We start from the raw sequence: 22,925 nt of genomic DNA, 5'->3' as shown, positions 1-22,925 counted from the left end.
TATACAGTCTGTACAAATACATATTTAGTTAAAAGGTACTAATACATTAGGGGCCGTCCATAAATGACGTCACGCACCTGGGGGGGGGGGAGGGGTCAGACATTTGTGACGATGTGTGACGAGGGGGGGGGGGGTTTGAGAAATGTGACGTCACATCAAAATGCACAACTTTAAATGAATATAGACAACACGTTCTACTTAATTAAATATACTTTTTAATACATGTTTTCTCCTACAACATCAGAGTGCAGCAACACACTACAATGACAATAGTTTTATGGATTTTTTTGTGGGGGGGGCAGAGCTTTGTGACGTCATATTTGAAGGGGGGTCTGACTTTTTATGACGCCGTGTGACGAGGGGGGGATCAAAAATCGTCCAAAATAGCGTGACGTAATTTATGGACGGCCCCTTAGCCGAGTGTCATCACAGGTGAAAACTAGTCTTTATCCGTGCACCGCCACCCATCACACATGCACCAAGTGACATGGCTAACCAAATCAAGTAAAACTTCCTAGACCCTTGATTTCGTGTCAAATGTATTTCCCTTGCCAGATGGCAGACCAGCAAAGCCAACACAATGGTGGCTACTTCTGTCAACTTTTGAGGTTCCAGAGTCGCAGCAGTGCCACCCCACTCTGTTCCCCATGATGCTTTTTTGTGGGATAAGGAATCTCCATTTCCAACCCCCCCCCCAAAAAAAAAAATACTGTCTAAATAAAAAGTATAGTAGAAATTATACACTAAGACTGGGACAGACAGATCATGTGAATCATGACCTATGAGATAGACAATGCACACAAGGCATAAAAACATGGAAAATACACAACATATATAAAATGCAGTCAATGCTAATTAGACCAACAACACAGAGAGTAAATATGGGTCAGAGCATTTGAGATGAGTTCTGAAATTATGAATATTAGATGGGTAAACGTGGTGGTACCAATTTATGACTTAATTAAGGTATACATTATCATGGCTATCCTCGCGTTGTGTCAAATAAAAATATTGTGAGCAAGCCTTCATAATAAGCTAAATACGTTTTGTTAAGTAGACGTGTATTGTAAGTAGATATAGTTGTCTTCTTCTCTTCCGTTAGCTGTCAACAGGCAGTCGATAATGAGGCTGCATTTAATGTCGGTTGTCTTTCCAGTGGGTAGGGATTGGCAACCTGCGGCTTAGTAGCTGCGTGCAGCCCTTGAAAGACTACTTCGTGACGTTGTTCATTAAGTCCCGTCTGGTATTCGCATGCATTGAGGTTCTTGAAATATTGAGGTTTTTTTTTTACCAAATTCGAAAACAATGGCTCTTCTTGTTATGTTGGTTTCTGACTCCTGGCCATAGATATCTCTTTCCATAGTTCTACGTTTTCCTGTTTGAGGTCCTCTGTTGTGTTCTAGATCCACCTTATTCACAGGTTGACCTCTACTTTCTACTCCATTCACATTACGGTGCAAAGCCACTGTTGGTAATCTGTTGCCCTCTATCCTTGTTACAAAGCCAAACAAAGTTTGCTTAAGTCGTGGCTCAATACATCAACACAATCACGGTTATTTATTGATTATTTATTCATTAAATATTACAGATCAATGTGGCCAAGCCATTATTCAATTCACAATACCTCATGGCATAGCGAATGTCGTGTCCAGTGACCGAAATCAAGGGAACTATTTAATTTAGCCTCGTTGTCAACCGCCTGTTGACAGCTGATGGAAGAGAAGAGACATCTATATCGGTACTTTTTACACAACACGTTTGCTTAACACAACATCTTTTTGCTACTCATAACAGCTTGCTCGCAAGATTGCTTTCCGTGCATGTTTCTCAGCGTGGGGATGCTCATGATTATTTACTTTTTAATTCGCCGTCAATTGTTACTGTTTAACATATCCAACCTATTCCCTTTGCCCATCTAATATCCAATTCGTAATAACTCATCTAAAATGCCCTGAATCGTATGTACTGTCTCTGCTGTTTGTCTCATTTGCATTGGCTAATTTCCTATATCGTGTATCTTACACGTGCATGTCTTCCTTATTTGTATTGTGTCATATGGCTTGATTCGTAACCTCTGTCTGCTCGATTGTAGTGTTTCATTTGTCACGTCTCGTTTTTATGGTCTGTGCATTTTTTAAGGTTTTTTTCGAAGTAGAAACTACTCAGTCGCACCAAAGGAGTTATTGGATATAAAGTGGGCTGACACTTTGGGACTGTGGAGCCTAAACGTTTGGAGAAATTACTGTATTCATCTTCTGTTAGTGGCTGTCTGGTGTACCATCTCCAAAGGAGGTACGAACAGGGATTGTAAAGTAAAATTAGGGATGATTCGCAGTAGATTATGTGCTGGTCAGGGAATGAGGACAGGTGATTGGGCTGGGAGGTGTACACATCAAACACACTGGTTGGGAACTACTGGTATATCAGATTAATCTAATGAACCAGTTATGGGTTATATGTTTTACTAAATGTACTACATTTAATATCATATCTTTAGGCATTCTGATGACAAACTTTAGTCATGATTTAAATTCATTACCATTTGACTTCCATTGTAGTTGAAGCGGGGATTTTTTTTCTTTCCAATTCTATTTCAATTCGTGGATTAAATTAGATAAGGCGGGGTGGCAGAGTGGTAACACTTGTGCCTCACAGTTTAGACATCCTGTGTTGGATTTCTGACTCAGTTGCTTTTTCTGGGTGGAGTTTGTGTTCTGCCTCCGCTCCTGGATGGGTTTTCTATGGGTTCTCTGCTTTTCTTCTTTCACAATTTCTTTGTAAATGTTTCTGGTGTGGCCGAACATTCCAATGTTGAAAATATATCTGCAAATTACTCAATTGGGATTACACAGAGCAGATAAATCGGCCCCTATTGTGAAACTTAGAGAGGGCCTTTCAAAAATGTATCTTGAGAGTCAGTAAGGATTTTCTGGGTACATCAACAGAATACAAATACACGAAATCCTTACCAAACGAGGAGTTATCGAACGCGTGTTTCAGCCCAACACGCGTTACCTAATGAGGTATCTTTGGAGGAACACGAGGGTTATGTTGTGGCTATACGTGTTTTAACGCTGCTTAAGATGATCATATCCACAACTAAAAGTAGTGCCGTGAGAGTGTTGCTCGTTTTGGAACAAATTAATCTATATTTAAATCGCTCGTTATTGCGAATTATCAGAGAAAGAATGCTTGTTAAGTGAGATACGCCTGGATAGATGTAGAAATTCCACAAGAACATACATTCCTGCCAATTTTTTTTACACCAAATGCACGCCTGGAGCAAAACAGCAAAAGGAAAAACAACAACAGCAAGAGTCTAAGACTACACCATGACAGGTGCAAGAGTTACACACAAAAACAATAACAACAATTGTCCCAGACACCTGCAAGACAGCAGCAACAACAGTCCCACAGAAAGACAACAACAGTCCCAGATCATTCCCGGATATGTACAAAAACAGTCCCAGAACACACCAAGATAATAACATCCCTCAGTTGAATTTTACATTTACATTAAAATATTGCTCCACGGTGAGTAAGGATCGATGTTACAAAACACATTTCTAAATGTGGCTGGTGTATCTGGCACTACTAACTGCTTCAGAATATTTTTTATGGAAGGTTTTTGATGTTTGGCGAGGAAATAAGGTTGTCCCATAATGTTGGAAGAACCTTGTTTGATAATACAGCACTCATTGATTCACTCCACCTCGTAATCATAAAAAAATAAAGAGAGGTTCAAGTTTGAAAAATGTATATGTATGATAGATTAGATATTCATTATTTCTGTAAATATGCCAAATTATCGTTACATAAACTATTCTGACGTGAGTGATGCAAAGCGATCTAAAATTTAGACTGTGGCTGGATCACGTGGCCCGTGCAACAGTAGTATAAATGACAGCGTTCTGGGGATAGAAGATCATACTCTGGGAAGAGAACCTTAAGGTGAGTGTGTGGGTTACTCCTGCCTGGTCTCGTTATTAACAATTCAGGTGTTGTGTTTGATGGACAGGTGACTCGCAGGTAAGTGCCTCTGAGCTGGCACCCCTTGAGACCCTGCCTGCCTGGTGTGATGTTGGCAAACAAGATGCTATCGGATTTCTGTGTTTATTTTCATTACAAATTAGTTCTGTAAGGTACTGTCTCAAAATCAGTAAAAAAAACAATGGATAACAGGATCAGCAGCAAACAACTCCTAAAAATTAAATATGTGAATTCAATTGACAACTATATAACGTTGGTTTAAATGTTCAGGAATTTTTTTAACCTATAAATGCATTGATGAGGCTTCTGTGGACAAGATGGCGCCGATGATGGCAGCCTCGGCCGGTTGGTGCGCCCTGTTTTATCCAGTTTTGTCTTGAGAGGGGCCTACTGTTCAGCACACCCGTGCTGGTGAGAGAGGCCTGCTGTTGAGGGGCCTGCTGTTCAGCACACCCGTGCTGGTGAGAGGGGCCTGCTGTTCATCACATCCGTGTTGGTGAGAGAGGCCTGCTGTTCAGCACACACGTGTTGAGGGGCCTGCTGTTCAGCACACCTGTGCTGGTGAGAGGGGCCTGCTGTTGAGAGGCCTACTGTTCAGCACACCCGTGCTGGTGAGAGAGGCCTCCTGTTCAGCACACCCATGTTGAGGGGCCTACTGTTCAGCACACCCGTGCTGGTGAGAGGGGCCTGCTGTTCATCACACCCGTGTTGGTGAGAAAGGCCTGCAGTTCGACACACCCGTGCTGGTGAGAGGGGCCTGCTGTTCAACACACCCGTGCTGGTGAGAGGGGCCTGCTGTTCAACACCCCCGTGCTGGTGAGAGGGGCCTGCTGTTGAGGGGCCTGCTGTTCATCACACCCGTGCTGGTGAGAGAGGCCTGCTGTTCAGCACACCCGTGCTGGTGAGAGGGGCCTGCTGTTCATCACACCCGTGCTGGTGAGAGGGGCCTGCTGTTCGACACACCCGTGCTGGTGAGAGGGGCCTGCTGTTGAGGGGCCTGCTGTTCATCACACCCGTGCTGGTGAGAGAGGCCTACTGTTCATCACACCCGTGTTGGTGAGAAAGGCCTGCTGTTCGACACACCCGTGCTGGTGAGAGGGGCCTGCTGTTCAGCACACCCATGCTAGTGAGAGAGGCCTACTGTTCATCACACCCGTGCTGGTGAGAGGGGCCTGCTGTTCATCACACCCGTGTTGGTGAGAGGGGTCTGCTGTTCAGCACACCCGTGCTGGTGAGAGGGGCCTGCTGTTCAGCACACCCGTGCTGGTGAGAGGGGCCTGCTGTTCAACACACCCGTGCTGGTGAGAGAGGCCTACTATTCATCACACCCGTGCTGGTGAGAGGGGCCTGCTGTTCATCACACCCGTGTTGGTGAGAGGGGCCTGCTGTTCAACACACCCGTGCTGGTGAGAGAGGCCTACTGTTCAACACACCAGTGCTGGTGAGAGAGTCCTACTATTCATCACACCCGTGCTGGTGAGAGGGGCCTGCTGTTCATCACACCCGTGTTGGTGAGAGGGGCCTGCTGTTCAACACACCCGTGCTGGTGAGAGAGGCCTACTGTTCAACACACCAGTGCTGGTGAGAGAGTCCTGCTGTTCAGCACACCCGTGCTGGTGCGAAGATGGCGCCGATCATGGTAGCCTCAGCTGGTCGGTGCACCCTGTTTTGTCTTGTTTTGTCTGTCAATTCAGTGTTTTGCCAATATTTTCGGAGTTCTCTAACAAGAGACGAACTTTTACATATCAGGGAAACAACTCCTGTGGATTTAATTCCTACTTTTTTGCTTCCAGCGGCAGAATTAGTAGGCTTTCTAGTCAATGCCGTGCTAGGCTTTGCTCAAGCAGCGAAACGCCGCCCAAGGGGTAAACGGTCGGGGGCTCTAGTACGGCTACGCAGACGCGGGATCCGAACAGTGCTTTCGAGCTTTTTCCCCTCCAACGTACGTTCACTGTACAACAAAATGGATGAACTTCAGCTACTGATGGTAAAAAACAAAGACTTTCTTTCATCTTCTGTTTTGTGCTTCACGGAGACATGGCTGTGTGATTTGATTCTGGACACTTCGCTACAATTAGCAGGATTCCATCTTGTAAGATCGGATCATGACATAGCACTCTCCGGCAAGACGAAAGGCGGTGGTATTTGTTTTTACATTAACAGTGGCTGGTGTGTAGATGTCACAGTGATTCTGCAACATTGTTCTCCACTCCTTGAATGAATTTTTATAACTTGTAAACCGTTTTACTCGCCTCGCGAGTTCGCGTCGCTCATTTTGGCCGGAGTTTATTTGCCGCCTTGTCCTCAGGTTAAAGAGGCGCAACGCATGTTCTCCGATCAGATTCTTAGTGTGGAGCGAGCAAATCCAGATTCGTTGGTTATCGTACTTGGCAACTTTAACAAAGGTAATCTCAGCCATGAACTCCCCAAATACATACAATTAATTAAATGCCCAACCAGAAAAGGGAACACTCTGGATCACTGCTACACTACAGTCAGTAAAGCCTACCACGCCGTCCCCCGAGCAGCACTAGGACACTCTGACCATGCCATGGTCCACCTGATTCCTGCATACAGGCAGAAACTAAAACTCTGTAAACCTGCTGTGAGGACATCTTAACAGTGAACCAGTGAGGCTGTGGAAGATTTGCAGGCGTGCTTAGACTGTACTGACTGGGATATGTTCACGACTGCTACCAATAGTCTGGATGAACTCACAGAGGCTGTGACGTCCTACATCAGCTTCTGTGAGGACTGCTGTATCCCAACATGTACCAGGGTGAACTTTAACAACAATAAGCCCTGGTTCTCAGCAAAGCTCAGAAGGTTGAGGTTGGAGAAGGAGTAAGCGTTTAGGAGTGGAGATAGAGACAGATTCAAGGAGTCGAAGAACAGGTTTAGCAAAGCGGTGAGAGAGGCTAAACGACTGTACTCAGAGAGACTAAAACACCAGTTCTCTACTAACGACGCTGCTTCTGTCTGGAGGGGGCTCAGGCAGATCACCAACTACAAACCCAGAGCCCCCGACACCACTAACGACTCCCGTCTAGCCAACGACCTGTACGAGTTCTACTGTAGATTTGAAAGACAATTGAACTGTCCTGAACCACCCCTTCCCACCCAAGAGGCCCCATCCCCCACCCATACTACAGAGACGACACTCTCCTTTCAGGAGGGAGAATTTAATAGACTTTTCAAGAGGCAGAATCCACGCAAAGCAGCCGGGCCGGACTCTGTCTCTCCAGCCACCCTCAGGCACTGTGCTGACCAGCTGTCTCCGGTGTTCACCAACATCTTTAACACCTCCCTGGAGACATGCCATGTACCAGCCTGTCTCAAGTCCTCCACCATCATCCCTGTGCCCAAAAAGCTAAGGCCAACAGGACTAAATGATTACAGACCGGTCGCCCTTACATCTGTGGTAATGAAGTATTTTGAGCGCCTGGTCCTGGCACACCTCAAAGCCATCACAGACCCTCTCCTGGACCCCCTTCAGTTTGCCTACAGAGCCAACAGGTCTGTGGACGACGCAGTTAACATGGCCCTCCACTTCACCCTACAGCATCTGGATGCCCCAGCATCCTACGCCAGGATCCTGTTTGTGGACTTCAGCTCTGCCTTCAACACCATCATCCCTGCCCTGCTTCAGGACAAGCTCTTCCAGCTGAACGTGCCCTACTCCACCTGCAGGTGGATCACAGACTTCCTGTCTGACAGGAAGCAGTGCGTTAAGCTGGGAACACAAGTCTCTGACTCCAGGTCCATCAGCACCGGAACTCCTCAGGGCTGCGTCCTTTCCCCACTGCTCTTCTCCCTGTATACCAACAGCTGCACCTCCAATCATCTGTCCCTCAAACTCTTGAAGTTTGCGGACGACACCACCCTCATTGGGCTGATCTCTGGTGGGGATGAGTCTGACTATAGGTGGGAAGCTGACAACCTGGTGATCTGGTGTAGCCAGAACAACTTAGAGCTAAATGCTCTAAAGACAGTTGAGATGGTTGTGGACTTCAGGAAGAATACAGCCCCACTCACCCCCATCACCCTGTTAGACTCCCCAGTCAAAATTGTAGAGTCCTTCCGCTTCCTGGGCACTATTCTTTCCCGGGACCTCAAGTGGGAACTGAACATCAGCTCCCTCACCAATAGAGCTCAACAGAGGATGTACTTTCTACGGCAGGTGAAGAAATTCAACCTGCCAAATACAATGATGGTGCAATTCTATAAAGCGATCATTGAATCCATCCTCACCTCCTCCATAACCGTCTGGTACGCTGCTGCCACTGCCAAGGACAAGAGCAGACTGCAGCGTATCATCCACACTGCTGAGAAGGTAATTGCCTGCAATCTACCAACCCTCGAGGACCTGCACACGACAAGGACCATGAGGCGAGCGAGGAAGATTATGGCCAATTCCTCCCACCCTGGACACTCTCTGTTTCAGCTACTCCCCTCCGGCAGAAGGCTTCGGTCCATCAGGACCAAAACCTCACGCCATAAAAACAGTTTCTTCCCATCTGCTGCTGGCCTGTTAAACAAGGCCAAGGCCTTACACTGATTTTAACATTTTATCTACATAATGACATCTTGCCGATATTAACTATGTTAACCTATTTGTATTTTTTATTTTTAAATTATATCTTAAAGCTATTTTATATTCGATATTTATTCAATTTTATATACTTCAGCCCCTTGGTGTTAGTTAGACTTTTAACCCTTATTATTACAGTAAGACTTGTTTAAAACTTATTTAAGATTTTAGATTCCTATATGTTGAATGTATGCACCATCCTGCCAAAGTAAATTCCGTGTCGGTGTGAACGTCCATGGCGAATAAAACCCTTTCTAATTCTGATTCTGATTGTCTAAAAGTGACGTCGATTGCACAATACTCGTGCCTCCTCTCTCACTTTACTCTCTTCCTGTCTCTCTCTATCTCTATGGAGCTTCTGCAATACCATCATCTTGAATAAGTGTGCCCTGTAGGAAAGGGAAAGGTTAATATCTGTCCATGTCTCCACCGAAATATTGATTTGCTGGATTATTGGGGGGGAGGGTTGTATGAAGAGAGATGCGAGATAGGAAGGGACCATTATCTAAAGATACTTAATGGGCAGTGGGCACTACCTGAAGGGCGAGAGGGTGAAAGCTCTTCAGGTGGCTTCGGGGTAGCAGGGGATAAGGGCATCAACTCTGACAACTTCCCGTATTCCTTGACCAGGAACAATAATACAGGGATCGAAGATGCTGGATCTGTGTGGGTGATTACGACATAATACATTAATAAATTGATTTTATTTTCTGTTTTTTTCTCACCCCCAACACCTGTTGGCAATACTCTCAGTAAAGGATTCGATAGCCCTTTGAATATCAGCAGCGAGAGGGAATAGCCTTGTCTGGTGCCCCCTACCCAATGGAAAGCCATCGAAAGTTAGGCCGTATAGAGGCGATTTCCTTGCAGGATTTCCTTGCAGAGGGAGGAGGATCATGGAAGGGGATCCTGGCTTACTTATATAGAAGGATGGCTTGGTTATTAAAACCTCTAGTTCCAGTTTGCTTATCTCTCTCATGGTACTTTGTGATTGCATGTCATTGTAGTCTTCTTGCAGGGAGGCAAGTTTCTCTTCCAGTACACGTTGCTTGTTTCTATTTGAATTGATCGACATTAATTATCTGATCTCCTTTCCGACTTCCTCCATCATCAGCATCTGATCCAGGAGTTGGTTGTCCAGTGACCAGAAGCTAATTGCCAAACACTAATCATGGGCACCAGGAATGTGACAATTATTTTTAAACCGGAGCATCACCGATGCAACCGAATGACTGAGCAAACCGGGAGGGATAAGGATAAATCAGTATTCATTCACAAACTCGGTGTGTGTAAACCCAAAGCCAACACACCGGTGTGATTTACTGGTAACCAATCGGCATGTTTTGTTCACGTAACAAACCTCACTCATTGGCTGTGTCAGGTGGTGGCAGGTTTATCGACACATTTATATATGTATGCGATCTAACCCCACAAAAAACTGTTTTAAGAATGATATTGGTCGTGAAAGCCTACGTGTTAAAGTAAATAGAATGAGAACAAAATGTAGTGTACAATACTGTATAGGTAACCGTGTACAGTATTGTTCACTACAGGAAGTAAAAATCGCGAGTGGTTGAACCTCACTGCCCCCCCCCGCCCCCCTTGGAGTCGAGGAACACCACGTGGCCTGGGATACCGCGATGGGGCACTTGGGCAATAAGATGGGGACAAGATGGCGCATTGTGTACTTCCATAGCAGGATAATCGCGAGCAGTACATTTACCATGCATACAGGAATCTCAAGATCAACTGCGAATGGTTGAGCCACAGGGGCACAATCGGCGAACAGTACCTCAATAAATTTGGCCCAAAACAGAAAAACCTCGACGGAAGGGTTTGCTGTACTGTGTTGTGTCAAAGTTATTTTCAGAGAAGCTGTATTTCTCTTGCAGACAAGGCTCTCTTAACCTCACAGTCATTCTTGTAAATTATCTAACCTTGTCACTGTCTGCTCTTCTTTCATTAGCTGTAAATTAGCTATTACTAGTTAATCTGATCCAACATGATGATGTTCTGCTTTTTACCGTTTTTTCGCAATAGTGATGTTTGTTATTGAATTGTCCATAACGTCTGAGTCGACATGCAAATTTAAAAGTGCATTCCTATTACAAATGTGTCATTAATGTGGTTTTGAAAGTCAAAACTGTGACTATCACAATATTTGAAATTCCTTTCATAATTAAAACAACTCTGTATCTGGTAATGTGCAGGAAGAAAGGAGAAAATGCCTTATCCATTGGATATCGACAGCGAAGTATTCTCGTCCCATTATGTGACAGCTGAGCATATAATTATAGTAGTTCCATTCATATTCTTGGTTCTTTCGGTAAACTCACGTAGAAGGGAAACAATAAAATAATAAAAATATGAATCAACATTCTCACGACGTTTCGACTGCAACACAAGCAATCATCATCAGGTGTGAAAACCACAGCAATATTTTTTTTTAATCATTGAAAACATCGATATTTCCAATCCCATGAAACTTCTCTATTACAATAGACGAGAAGGTAAATTACAATGCCATGTATACACGTAAGTGCAGACAATTATATTCCAAATTTCCACCACTAAAGCCTGTTTCGCGCCCAGATCACAAGGCGTTGTACAAACACACCCAGGCTTATACCAATACAATCCAACCCCAAAACAAAGGACACAAGAAGTAGAAAACGCCCTTAGAATTTAGATGTATCTTAAGGTGCGATTTCAATAAAACGAGGGGGAAGGGAGTCAGCAGAGTGAATGCACGTCCCGTGGAAATGAATGCCACAGCCTGGGGGGCCACACAAGGTCACCCATATGTCTACAAAACAAATCTCAGAGCCACAATCCACCACAACAGCGCTTAATGTGTTTTACACATTGTTGCTGTTTTGTGCTACATATATCTCACATTTCATGTTAAGCACTCTTGCATCCTGCCCAAAACACAAGGCCACATACAGTGAGGGAAAAAAGTATTTGATCCCCTGCTGATTTTGTACGTTTGCCCACTGACAAAGAAATGATCAGTCTATAATTTTAATGGTAGGTTTATTTGAACAGTGAGAGACAGAATAACAACAACACAATCCAGAAAAACGCAAGTCAAAAATGTTATAAATTGATTTGCATTAACCACAATACCTGCAGTCAAAATGCAAACAAAAAACATACTTTGATAATATATGCATTGTCCTTGAAACTGATTGGTCCACACCAAGGGACGGCTTTCTTTTGAGCCTCGACCCAATTGGTGCTCGACCAGATGACGCCAAAAGGCGTCCTTATGGCGTTCTTTGTTGTGTCCAAGTTACCCATTTGCTGCCAACCTGCTCTACCATTAAGTTCCCTCCTACTATACATGGACTGCTCAAAATAAATTGCAGCGACGTGCTGCTGACGGTTAATCGGATGCCTTAGGACGAGTCTACACAGTTCATCCCAACAACCAGCAGTGCTACTTTCTCCCAATGCTTCTCCATGTTGCCAAAGGGCACAAATCTTTCCAGGACCTCTAAACAGTCGAAGGAATTGTATGTAAAACATACAGGGAAGCTTGCAATCTTCGTGAAATTCTTGCACGTGATCACCATCTTCATAAAGCTATGACAGAAGCTTCTGTTGGTCAGTCCCTTTTCCAACTGACATTGCTCTTCTGCATACATCTTCAAGTTTGCAGCCCATCTAACCCCGTGGGACTCTGCCAAAAATACAAAGAGGGCATGAGTGAGGACATCCTCCACGGAGCTCAATGACAAAATACAAACCTCGAAGTCAACTTTTTTGATGTCATCTTCAAACAGGCCCTCATCCTCCTTCAGGACAAACTGCACTCCATTGGTGCTAAGTACCTCGCGTCTATGGGACTACCAACGCCCTACAGGGACAACCTGCATGCCCTTGCTCAAGAGATCGCATGTTAAATATGCTATTATACTTTACAGCTTCGTACACTTTTTTAGGAAATTTAACCAAAGCTCATCCATACACAAATTGAAGCCTACGCAAAAATCTTGCAACACATTAAGACTACAAATCAAGTCTTTTTCTCCCTTGATGCACCTGCAGTACAGGGAAGACCTTTGTTTTCAAACTACTCCTCGCTAAGGCTCGCCAGAGAGAGAAAATTGCTCTAGCTGTGACATCATCGGGGATTGCTGTGTCACTCGATGTGTGTGTGTCAGTCGATGTGTGTGTGTTTGAGTCCATATGTGTGTGCGTTTAGGTACGTGTGTGTGTGTAAGTCCATGTGTGTCTGTGTATTTTTTGCCCAGGCAACGCCAGATGTGTGTGTGTACGTCGATATGTGTGTGTAAGTCCAAGTGTGCGTGTCATTCTATGTGTGTGTCTCAGTCGCTGTGTGTGTGTGTGTTAGTCGATGTGTGTGCATGGCTCCATGTGAGTGTGTAAGTCACTGTGTGTGTCTATGTGTGTCAGTCGATGTATGTGTGTATTAGTCCATATGTGTGTGTAAGTTCATATGTGTGTGTGTGTGTAAGTCAATGTGTGTGTCAGTCGATATTTGTGTGTGTAACTTCATGTGTGTGCATCTAAAGTCCATGTCTGTGTGTGTGAGTCCATATGTGTATGTGTGTAGGCCAATGTGTGTGTGAGTATATGTATGTGCGTGAGTCCGTGTGTGTGTGTAAGTCCATATGTGTCTCTCTTAGTCGATATGTGTGTGTGTAAGTGTATATGTGTGCTTTGGTCGATGTGTGTGTGAGTCTACGTATGTGTGTGTGTGTGAGTCCAAATGTGTGTCTGTGTAAGTCGATGTCTTTGTGTGTGTGGGTCAATGTCTGTGTGTGTAGGTCGATGTGTGTGTCTGTCTTTTTTGCCCGGTACTTACCGCTAGCCTTATATATAAAAGTCTCCGCGTGCTCGCGCTTGCGAGGGATTTGGTTTGCGGTGGGAATAGGCAATTCCTTTTTCATGTCCGTCAGCTTTAAATTAATTAAATTAGCGATTTAGTGCAATTTTGCTATACTTATTTATTGCGCGACATCAGCCGTACCAACTCACGCCAATTGCGTGATGCACGTTCGGTCAAGCTCACAGGGGATATTTTATTTTATGAGTTTAACAATATACACATAATGCTGCGGCTATTTCTTCACAGTCCGATGTCCTCTTCGCTCCCCCCCCCCCAACACGATGCGTATAGTTACTGCTATAAGGTCCTTACATATTAATAGTATTTCAGCGCTTCCGTAGTATTATTGTAGCTCGGGCGGGGATATGGGGGGGGAGGGGGGGTAGCGGCCCAGCCCCCAGCCTGGCAATGTGTCACCTTCTCCAGCTGGCCAATGTAGGCCAGGACGGGGGCTCCGCACGGGACTAGGCCTCACCACGGCTATGGTAAGTACAATTTTCCTTGCTTCTTACGCGAAGAACTCAGGTTCATTGTTTATTATTAGTAAACAAATAAATTGGCAAATATTACAATAATTATGTTAGTGTGCAGATAACAACTCTGGTTCATTGTTTACTATTATGAAACTATGAAGTTGGCAAATATTTGTGTGCAGAAAACTCATTTTTCATTATTACGTTGCTAAATATTTCCTTTTTTAGTTTTTTTTTTATCACACTGCGACGGTGTACTGCCAGTCTGTGCTGTGGACTGCTGCCTGCTGATTAATTTACATCAGTGCACTGCCACTCTATTATCTACACTGTTAATTTGGCTTTTGCCCATTAGGAGTGTATGGCAGTCTATAATCTCTTGCCTGCTTCTTTACCTCACTCAGTGTACTGCCAGCCTTTGATGTCAACTATATCCTGCTTTTTCAGCTGCTGCCTGTATTGTCAGCTTTTTATGTCCACTGAGTCGGCATACTGCCAGTTTATAATCTAGACTGTAGCCTGCTTCTCAACTTACATGTGCGTACTGCTGCTATTTAATTTACACTTATTTCAGCTTACTCTTTGTTTTTTTTCGGTAAAGTCACAACAACTAAATTAAATCACGACGTTTCGGAGGCAACACAAGCTTCCGTCTTCAGGTGGAACAGTCACAGCAAAATTGCTGTATCAAGTGAAGAGAGCTCTAAGACACCCGATATTATATACAGGTTAAGGGGGGGGGGAGGAGCCAGGAAGGGCCGTGGGGGGGGGGGGCTAAGTTAAGTGAAGTGTCGAATGCCCGCTGGCAGGTCAGAAAAATGACTGAAATATGATCGAAACATTGTGATTTAATTTAGTTTTTTATTTATTTCATTTTACCTACGTGACTTTACCGAAAAAAACAAAGATTATGAATCCTTGCAGTCACGAAAGCTTCAAATCTAGAATTATTGCAGTTTATTTCTTCTATACATTAATATTGTTTCCATTGCTCACGTCCCACTATTTACTGATACATAGTACTCTGATAGCTGTGCCATCATCGGGGATTGGTGTGCACGTCGATGTGTGTGTTTGAGTCCATATGTGTGTGCGTGTAGGCCCATGCGTCTGTGTGTAAGTCCATGTGTGTGTCTGTCTTTTTCGAACGGACAACGCCCGATGTGTGTGTGTACGTCGATGTGTTTGTGTGTGTGTCAGTCCATGTGTGTGTATCAGTCGCTGTGTGTGTTAGTCGATGTGTGTGTGTGTTAATCGACCCCCACAACTCTCAATCGGTGATGGGGCAGTTGTGGAGAGAGTGGAGAGTTTCCCATACTTTGGCAGTGTGATCATGACCGGCTCCCGTTTAACAGCAGAGGTCTCACTCCCAATCAGTCGAGCGGCATTATATTTTCATCGTTTGCGTAACGCTGTGTGGAAGCTACAGTGAGAGAAAAAAGTACTTGATCCCCTGCTGATTTTGTACATTTGCCCACTGACAAAGAAATGATCAGTCTATAATTTTAATTGTAGGTTTATTTGAACAGTGAGAGACACAAAAAAATCCAGAAAAACGCACGTAAAAAATGTTATAAATTTATTTGCATTTTAATGAGGGAAATAAGTATTTGACCCCTTCAATCAGAAATATTTCTGGCTCCCAAGTGTCTTTCATACAGGTAACGAGCTGAGATTAGGAGCACACTGTTAAAGGGAGTGCTCCTAATCTCAGCTTGTTACATGTATAAAAGACACCTGTCCACAGAAGCAATAAATCAATCAAATTCCAAACTCTCCACCATGGCCAAGACCAAAAAGCTCTCCAAGGATGTCAGGGACAAGATTGTAGACCTACACAAGGCTGGAATGGGCTACAAGACCATTGCCAAGCAGCTTGGTGAGAAGATGAGAACGTACAAAATCAGCAGCGGATCATATAGTTTTTTTCCTTCACTGTACCTGGTCTATCACTCCGCACGAAGCTTTAGGTCTTCTCGGCAACGGTCATTCACTCCCTTCTCTGCGCTTGCGAAACTTGGACCCCCCTAATGGAACATCTTCGCCGGTTAGAAACATTTAGGCTGGCCTGCCTACGATCCATCCTGGGTTTAACCACGCTGGTTTGCATGCCCAGTCACCGTATGCCTAAACAGCTTTTGTTCGGCCAAATCGAGGGGGCTAAACGGGCGCGGCATGGGCTGAAGAAGAGATGGAGTGATTTGGTACAGGAGGATGTGGAGCTGAGTGGACTTGCCGATGACTGGTACCAGCAGTCTTAAGATCGGCCTCTGTGGAGGAAGCTCGTAAAGGACGCTAATAGGGCAGTTGGAGGCAGTCGCCCTCCAACAACAATGGAAGGCGGAGGAGCGACGCTCACAACAACGAGCGGAGCGCCGGGCGGCTAAAGCACAGCAAGTAGGCATAGTAGGTGGCACAGGTTTTCATCTCAGTCAAACTGTGGCACCTGGGTCTGCCCCATGACTTCCTGCCAGTGGGCATTCGACACTTCACGTGGCCTGAAGGTGCACATGGCCTGGCACAAGCGTCGTGGTGATGTCACCGCCACTTAGTGGCGAATGGCGGTTGTTGTTGTGTGTGCGTCGATATGTGTGTGTGTACATCTAGGTGTGTGTGTAGGTCCATGTGTGTGTGAGTCTAACTATGTGTGTGTGTAAGTCCGGCTCCAGTTGAACAGCAGAGGTCTCACTCCGAATCAGTCGAGCGGCAATATATTTTCATCGGTTGCGTAACGCTGTGTGGAAGCTACCTGGTCTGTCGATCCGCACTAAGCTTCAGGTCTTCTCGGCCACGGTCATTCCCTCCCTTCTCTACGCTTGCGAAACGTGGACCCCCCTAATGGAACATCTTCGCCGGTTAGAAACATTTAGGCTAGCCTGCCTACGATGCATCCTGGGTTTAACCAGGCTGGATTGTGTGAGGAGCTCACAAATCCTTGAAAGATCTGGGCAAGGTCCCATCGGTGAGCTCCTCCGGCAGGCAAGGCTGCATTGGCTGGGTTATGTAGCCCGCATGCCCAGCCACCGCATGCCGAAACAGCTTTTGTTCGGCCGAATCGAGGGGGCTAAACGGGCACGGCACGGGCTAGAGAAGAGATGGAGTGATGTGGTACAGGACGTGGAGCTGAGTGGACTTGCCGATGACTGGTACCAGCAGTGTCAAGATCGGCCTCTGTGGAGGAGGCTCGTGAAGGGCGCTATTGGGCAGTTGGAGGCAGTCGCCCTCCAACAACAACGGAGGGTGGAGGAGCGACGCTCACAACAACGAGCGGAGCGCCGGGTGGCTAAAACACAGCAGGTTGGCACAGTAGGGGGCACAGGTGGTGCACCAGCCAGTCATCTCAGTCAGTCGACCCGTGGCACTTGGGTCTGCCCCGTGACCTCCTGCCCGCGGGCGTTCGACACTTCACGTGGCCTCAAGGTGCACATGGCCTGACACAAGCGTCGTGGTAGCGTCACCGCCACTTAGTGGCGAATGTCGGTTGTTGTTGTGTGTGAGTCGATATATGTCTGTAATGCCATGTGTATGTGTATCTAAAGTCGACGTCTGTGTGTGTGAGTCCATATGTGTGTGTGCGTGACGATGTGTTTCTATGTGTGTGGGTCGATGTCTGTAAGTCCAGGTGTGTCTGCCTTTTTCGCCCAGGCAACGCTGGGTACTTACCGCTAGTAAATATATAATCTCCACCATCTGTTAGAGCAAATCAAATCAAGTGGTGACGTGGGCACTAATTCCAATTGCTTTGGTTTTTAAGCAACCCGTCTGTAAGTCGTTGGTAACTGGTGTGAGGCCTTCAGCTGGCTACACCGGGAGAGCCTTATCAGTCACAGACAGGTGGCTAGGATATGTTAACTACCTCGCCTGCTATGCAGGAGTCCGTGGGTACGATCCCGATCCTGATGCTTGTTGAATATATTTGGACTGGGAGTGGTATATCTAACCCACTCCCAGTCCCATGGTCTTTTTCCCACAATGACCCTAATTAATGACCTGGCTCCCACATCTCGCTTTCTATGTGCACCTAAACATATCTCCCCCAGTCCTTCGTTGTGCTTCTCAATCAGCTCAACTATCTCGCCACCAGACCTCTGTCCCTACCACCATTCACCTACCCTCATCCATCCCAATATTACCACTTCACGTATGTGCCCCATACCCCACTGCCTCTCATCCACGTTGCACCCATCTGTCACCCTCACTCACCATCACATTCAAGCTTATTCCTTCTTCCCTAACACAGCAGCATTTGCTGAATTCCCAGCCCCTGTCCCTCCATCCATTCCGTCAACTCCCTCACTGACAGCCGCTCCACCCCACCCGTTGCTCTCCTTTTGTCCCTTGTGTACCGCGGATTTTCTCCAGGTCCTCCGGTTTTTCCCTACACATTTAGAATGAACGTGCCTTTAGAGAATTTGGCTGCTGCTCTAAATGTACACGTGATAATAAAATTCCACGAGCTATTATTTGTGGCAAGGTCGTTTATTAAAAAAGATATATAGCTTAGTGGGCCTTATCTGGTATAATAAAAAAAAATACTTTATTTTATTTAATAAACAAAATAGTTGACTTGCAAGACTTTTGCTCACAGTCGTGCATGGCCTCATGTCGTCACTCACAGTTGTTCCCTCCACGACATTGTTTAACCTGGTAAAATAAAAGTTAGTTTCGGTAGCTGAACCCAGTTTCTCACTGGTGGCAGCCCAGCGTTGTTTTCTGAGCAACCCGTCCACATCCATGAATCTCGACGACTATGCAATGTTTCATTATTTCAAGTGGGTGATGCATACCCAATTATTTATGTATTTGGATGTGGTAATGCTAAAGTAGTTGGGGGTATTGATTAGTGCGCTAAACTGTTACTCAAGCGATATGTCAATTTGGCGGTGGGTGGCTACAGGTAACAATGAAAATTACACCAACGGACGAGTTAAAAACGCCGCTGGAAGTCGTTTGGGGTGCTGTTGCGCAATCTGGAGGTGGCAGGCTGTTTCAATCGCCCAGAGGGGTGATTCATTGAAGGGCTGTGCCATCATCTCTTTGCAAGCAGTCGAAAATACATGACTGATAACGGCACAGAGGTTCAGTAAACTGTATTAGTGCAAAATAAAAAAAAAACAGGCAATAAAGCGTTTTATATACACTTGTATATATCTCTCTCCCCCTATCTCTACCCCCTCCCTCCCCCAATTTTCTAACACACCCGCTACACTCCGATTCCTTGTGCTCTACTCCTACTATTAGTGCTTTACTCCTACTCCTAGTGTTTTACTCCTACTCCTACTGCTTTACTCCTACTCCTAGTGCTTTACTCCTACTCCTAGTACTTTACTCCTACTCCTAGTGCTTTACTCCTACTCCTAGTGCTTTACTCCTACTCCTACTGCTTTACTCCTACTCCTAGTGCTTTACTCCTACTCCTAGTGCTTTACTCCTACTCCTACTGTTTTACTCCTACTGCTTTACTCCTACTCCTAGTGCTTTACTCCTACTGCTAGTGCTTTACTCCTACTCCTATTGCTTTACTCCTACTCGTATTGCTTTACTCCTACTCCTATTGCTTTACTCCTACTCCTACTGCTTTACTCCTACTCCTACTGCTTTACTCCTACTCCTAGTGCTTTACTCCTACTGCTTTACTCCTACTCCTAGTGCTTTACTCCTACTCCTACTGTTTTACTCCTACTCCTAGTGCTTTACTCCTACTGCTAGTGCTTTGCACCTGGCTGCCCCGCCCATGCTGTTTACGCCATACAGCTTTGCTCACTATGAAAGCCATTATAAGCATATGCTTGGTTCTTTCGGTAAGGTCACGTAGAAGGGAAACAATAAAATAAAAATATAAAACATTATTTTATTGTTTCCCTTCTATGTGACATTACCGAAAGAACCAAGAATATTAATCCCTGCAGTCACGAAAGCTTTAAACCATTATAAGCAGTTGCATTTGGAGGCTTGCCCCCTCTTTTCTCTCCGCCTGATGAAGACCGCTTGTGTTGCGATCGAAACGTCGTGGTTTTTTGCTTATATTTTTAATTTATTAAAAATATATTTTTATTTTCTATCTTCGTGACTTGACCGAAAGAACCAAGAATATGTATATAATCAGTACGTGCCGTGTTAGCACATTGCATAGTAATATACTTAAATAGCATAGTACAAATATATTCTACGACAAACGAGCCCTATTCTAATTTCCATAAACTAAAACATTATCTGGTCACGTTAAACAAAAGCTATGAATCGCGACGTTGTAAATTCAAAAGAGCCTATCGGGATGTATTATTAAGCAGTGGAGTGTAACCTACATTCCACTCGGCGGGGGAATGGTGGAGGAGTGGACGTTTAGCCGCTCGTGACGAATGTTTTCTATGTCATGGGCAGAGCTCGACAACGCATCCATCAGAGAGACACAGAGAGCTTGGCGTGTGCGTAAGCGCTACAAGCGCCCATTGAAGTGTGGACCTCAAAGGTTTGGATCGTTAAGCGTTTGGCTTAACGATCCAAACCTGCAAGGGAATCAACAGTATAATTACCAGTTACCAATTAAAGTCCACTGCACTATGAGCTCTTATTCATAGGTGACCTAGCCATAGCACATGACCGCAGTGACTGATATCACCACACGTGGACATTTGTAGCAGCAGTCAAATCATCTGAACCGAGGAACGCAGAGAAAAATCCAAGCTCCGACCACCACAGGGAGAGAGAACACGCGGACTCCAAATGTACAACAGCAGGCATCGCCAGGCTCCGGCAATTAAACCCATGACCTCCTGTGTACCGGGCGAGGGAGATGACATATTCTTGGTGGCAATTAGCAGAAAATCATTGCCTTGGTATTACACTCATGCATTCACTTCTCTAATCCAATATTTTGGGGAAACCATCTGAACACAGTGCTCTGAATGGATGGCATTGTTGAATGAATGTCCCTTTGCCTGATTGCTTCTTCTCTGTATCTTGTTTTATGTATCCATAGTCTCAATGTAACTCTACATCTCTGTAATTAATAACATTATAAATGCCAATAAATATACTTAGGTATATAGAGATATATGGCCAAAAATGTAATGTAATAAAACGCATCTTCATAGCCCTGCACAAGTATTTCAAAATAGTATGTGCCATGCATTGTCTTTTGCGCTAAGTACTTGGCGACCCGAGTTTTATTCCCACTCATGGCCACCAACAACAGTAGCGATTAATTAATTATCTGAACCGGTTCTGGGCCTCCCCTAGATCTAATCAGCCTCAAATTAGTACCTGGTGCAGTAAGGCGGTTTGACTTGGTGCTGGCCAACCACCTCTTTGTGTGTCATGCCGGCCGTTATAGGTGCTCACTAACAGCCCGATAAGTCTATTAAATCTAAACGGGGGATCTTGTTTAGTGTTGTCTGGTAGAGAAACCTTTCTAAAAACAAGATTGCCCATGTTGGTTGCTAACCATCTAAATTAATCAGGCATACACATGTTATTGCATTAACTACTATGGTTAACGGACCAGTTTAGGTGTGCGTGATGTTTACATCCCCAATTAGCATGGTTGGCTAAGTGCGGTGCAGAATAAGTTCAACATACATACATACAAGAACATGACGTTTCCTTCATCTGACCACTGCTACATAGAAGCGCCATCTCTATCTGATTTTGAACTGGAAACATCATTGTGAGCAAATAAATCATCACATGCATTATGTATCGGATATAAATTTATATTGGAGAATACTACTTACGTTTTCATACATTGAAAATATAATAATCGTCGCTGGCAATGGTCGCTGATGCCTCCTAAGACATCTACACCTCACGCATAAACGAGCCCACATCACTAATCACTCAACTGGTACCCCACCCTATCCCAAGTCAACCTCAAGGTCTCACTGATACTGTTCACACTCTTCTATGGACTTGACCATTAATTACCTCCCTCTCCCCTTCCATCTACACAGCAGCTCCTTTGACTGAATACCATTGTAATGAGAGGCTGCTATGCTGCAATTAACACGACACTGCACTTGCGGTGTCGCTGAAGTTGAAGCGACACTGAAAGGTCCCATGTTGCTGCAAGCTTCTTTAATCCCGCCACCTGTGTCCACTCAGCCACGTAAATGGACACAGCACAGTTGACTCGATTGGCAGGTCGCGTGCTGTGTGGATGTAAAGCATGGGTAACTCCCTCGTCTTTCAAGACGTCTGTGCCCAGCGTGGAAGAGTAGGCCAAAGACACCACTCGAGAGGGGCTCTCTCTCGAGCTCCATTTAGCAAGAGGCCCATCATCTGGGGGTGGCAACAAGCGAAAAAAAACTTGCAGGGCTGCACGTTTACCGACCGCACCGTCATTGATCAACCACGACGTGTGTGGGTCCACGTACGGCGTGCGAGTAGAGGTCCAGGGATCTGTTAGACAATCTCTCTGAGGCGGCACTGCTGAGTGTCATCATCACCGTCTCCTTCACTGACGAACGCTTTTTTTCTCGGCCCAAAGCACCGCTCCTCGAGTGCTGCCGCGACGACGATGACGACGATGACGACGACTCCACGTCATCATCACCGTCTCCTTCAATGACGAACGCTTCGTTTTCTCGGCCCAAAGCACCGCTCCTCGAGTGCTGCCGCGACGACGATGACGACGATGACGACGACTCCACGTAGGAGAGCACGTGCAGCAGCGTCAATAACCTGCACGGGGGTGGAGGGGGTGGGGGCACAGAGTAGAAGTGGGGGGGGGGGCGCCGTGGTGGCGAGACGGCAGGTCACGGGACAGACCCAGGGGCCAATGGTAAACTGACTGAGATGACTGGCAGATGCACCAGCTGTGCCCCCTACTGTGACAAATTGTTGAGTTTTATCGCCTGGTGTTCTGCCTGTTGTTGTGAGCATTGCTCCTCTGCTCTCTGTTGTTGATAGAGGGTGACTGCCTCCAGCTGCCCAGCAGCATCCTTAACATGCCTCCATAGAGGCCGACCTTGACACCACTGGTTCCAGTCGTTGGCAAGTCCACTCAGCTCCACAT

At 45.5% G+C, this 22,925-nt stretch overlaps 1 protein-coding gene across 2 annotated transcripts in view; it reads right to left on the bottom strand.

Annotated features, from left to right (window-relative positions):
- Positions 1-21,603: 21,603 nt before the first annotated feature.
- The window catches only part of LOC116957979 (chitin synthase chs-2-like), a 36,119-nt gene continuing 34,797 nt past the window's right edge, over positions 21,604-22,925 (bottom strand). For both annotated transcript variants that reach the window (XM_076058195.1, XM_076058196.1), the window contains exons 16-17: positions 22,285-22,591; positions 21,604-22,189 (exon numbers count right to left, since the gene is read on the bottom strand). In XM_076058195.1, the coding sequence (XP_075914310.1) occupies positions 22,097-22,189; positions 22,285-22,591 (400 nt within the window). In that variant the 3' untranslated portion in view covers positions 21,604-22,096. The remainder of the gene's footprint in view (positions 22,190-22,284; positions 22,592-22,925) is intronic.

The sequence above is a fragment of the Petromyzon marinus genome (genome assembly GCF_048934315.1).
Source record: "Petromyzon marinus isolate PM22_M1 ecotype Great Lakes invasive population chromosome 68 unlocalized genomic scaffold, UKy_Petmar_22M1.pri1.0 chr68_unloc.1, whole genome shotgun sequence".
Taxonomy (NCBI): domain Eukaryota; kingdom Metazoa; phylum Chordata; class Hyperoartia; order Petromyzontiformes; family Petromyzontidae; genus Petromyzon; species Petromyzon marinus.
Note: the sequence above shows the minus strand (reverse complement) of the source record. Positions and strands in the feature narration are given on the sequence as shown.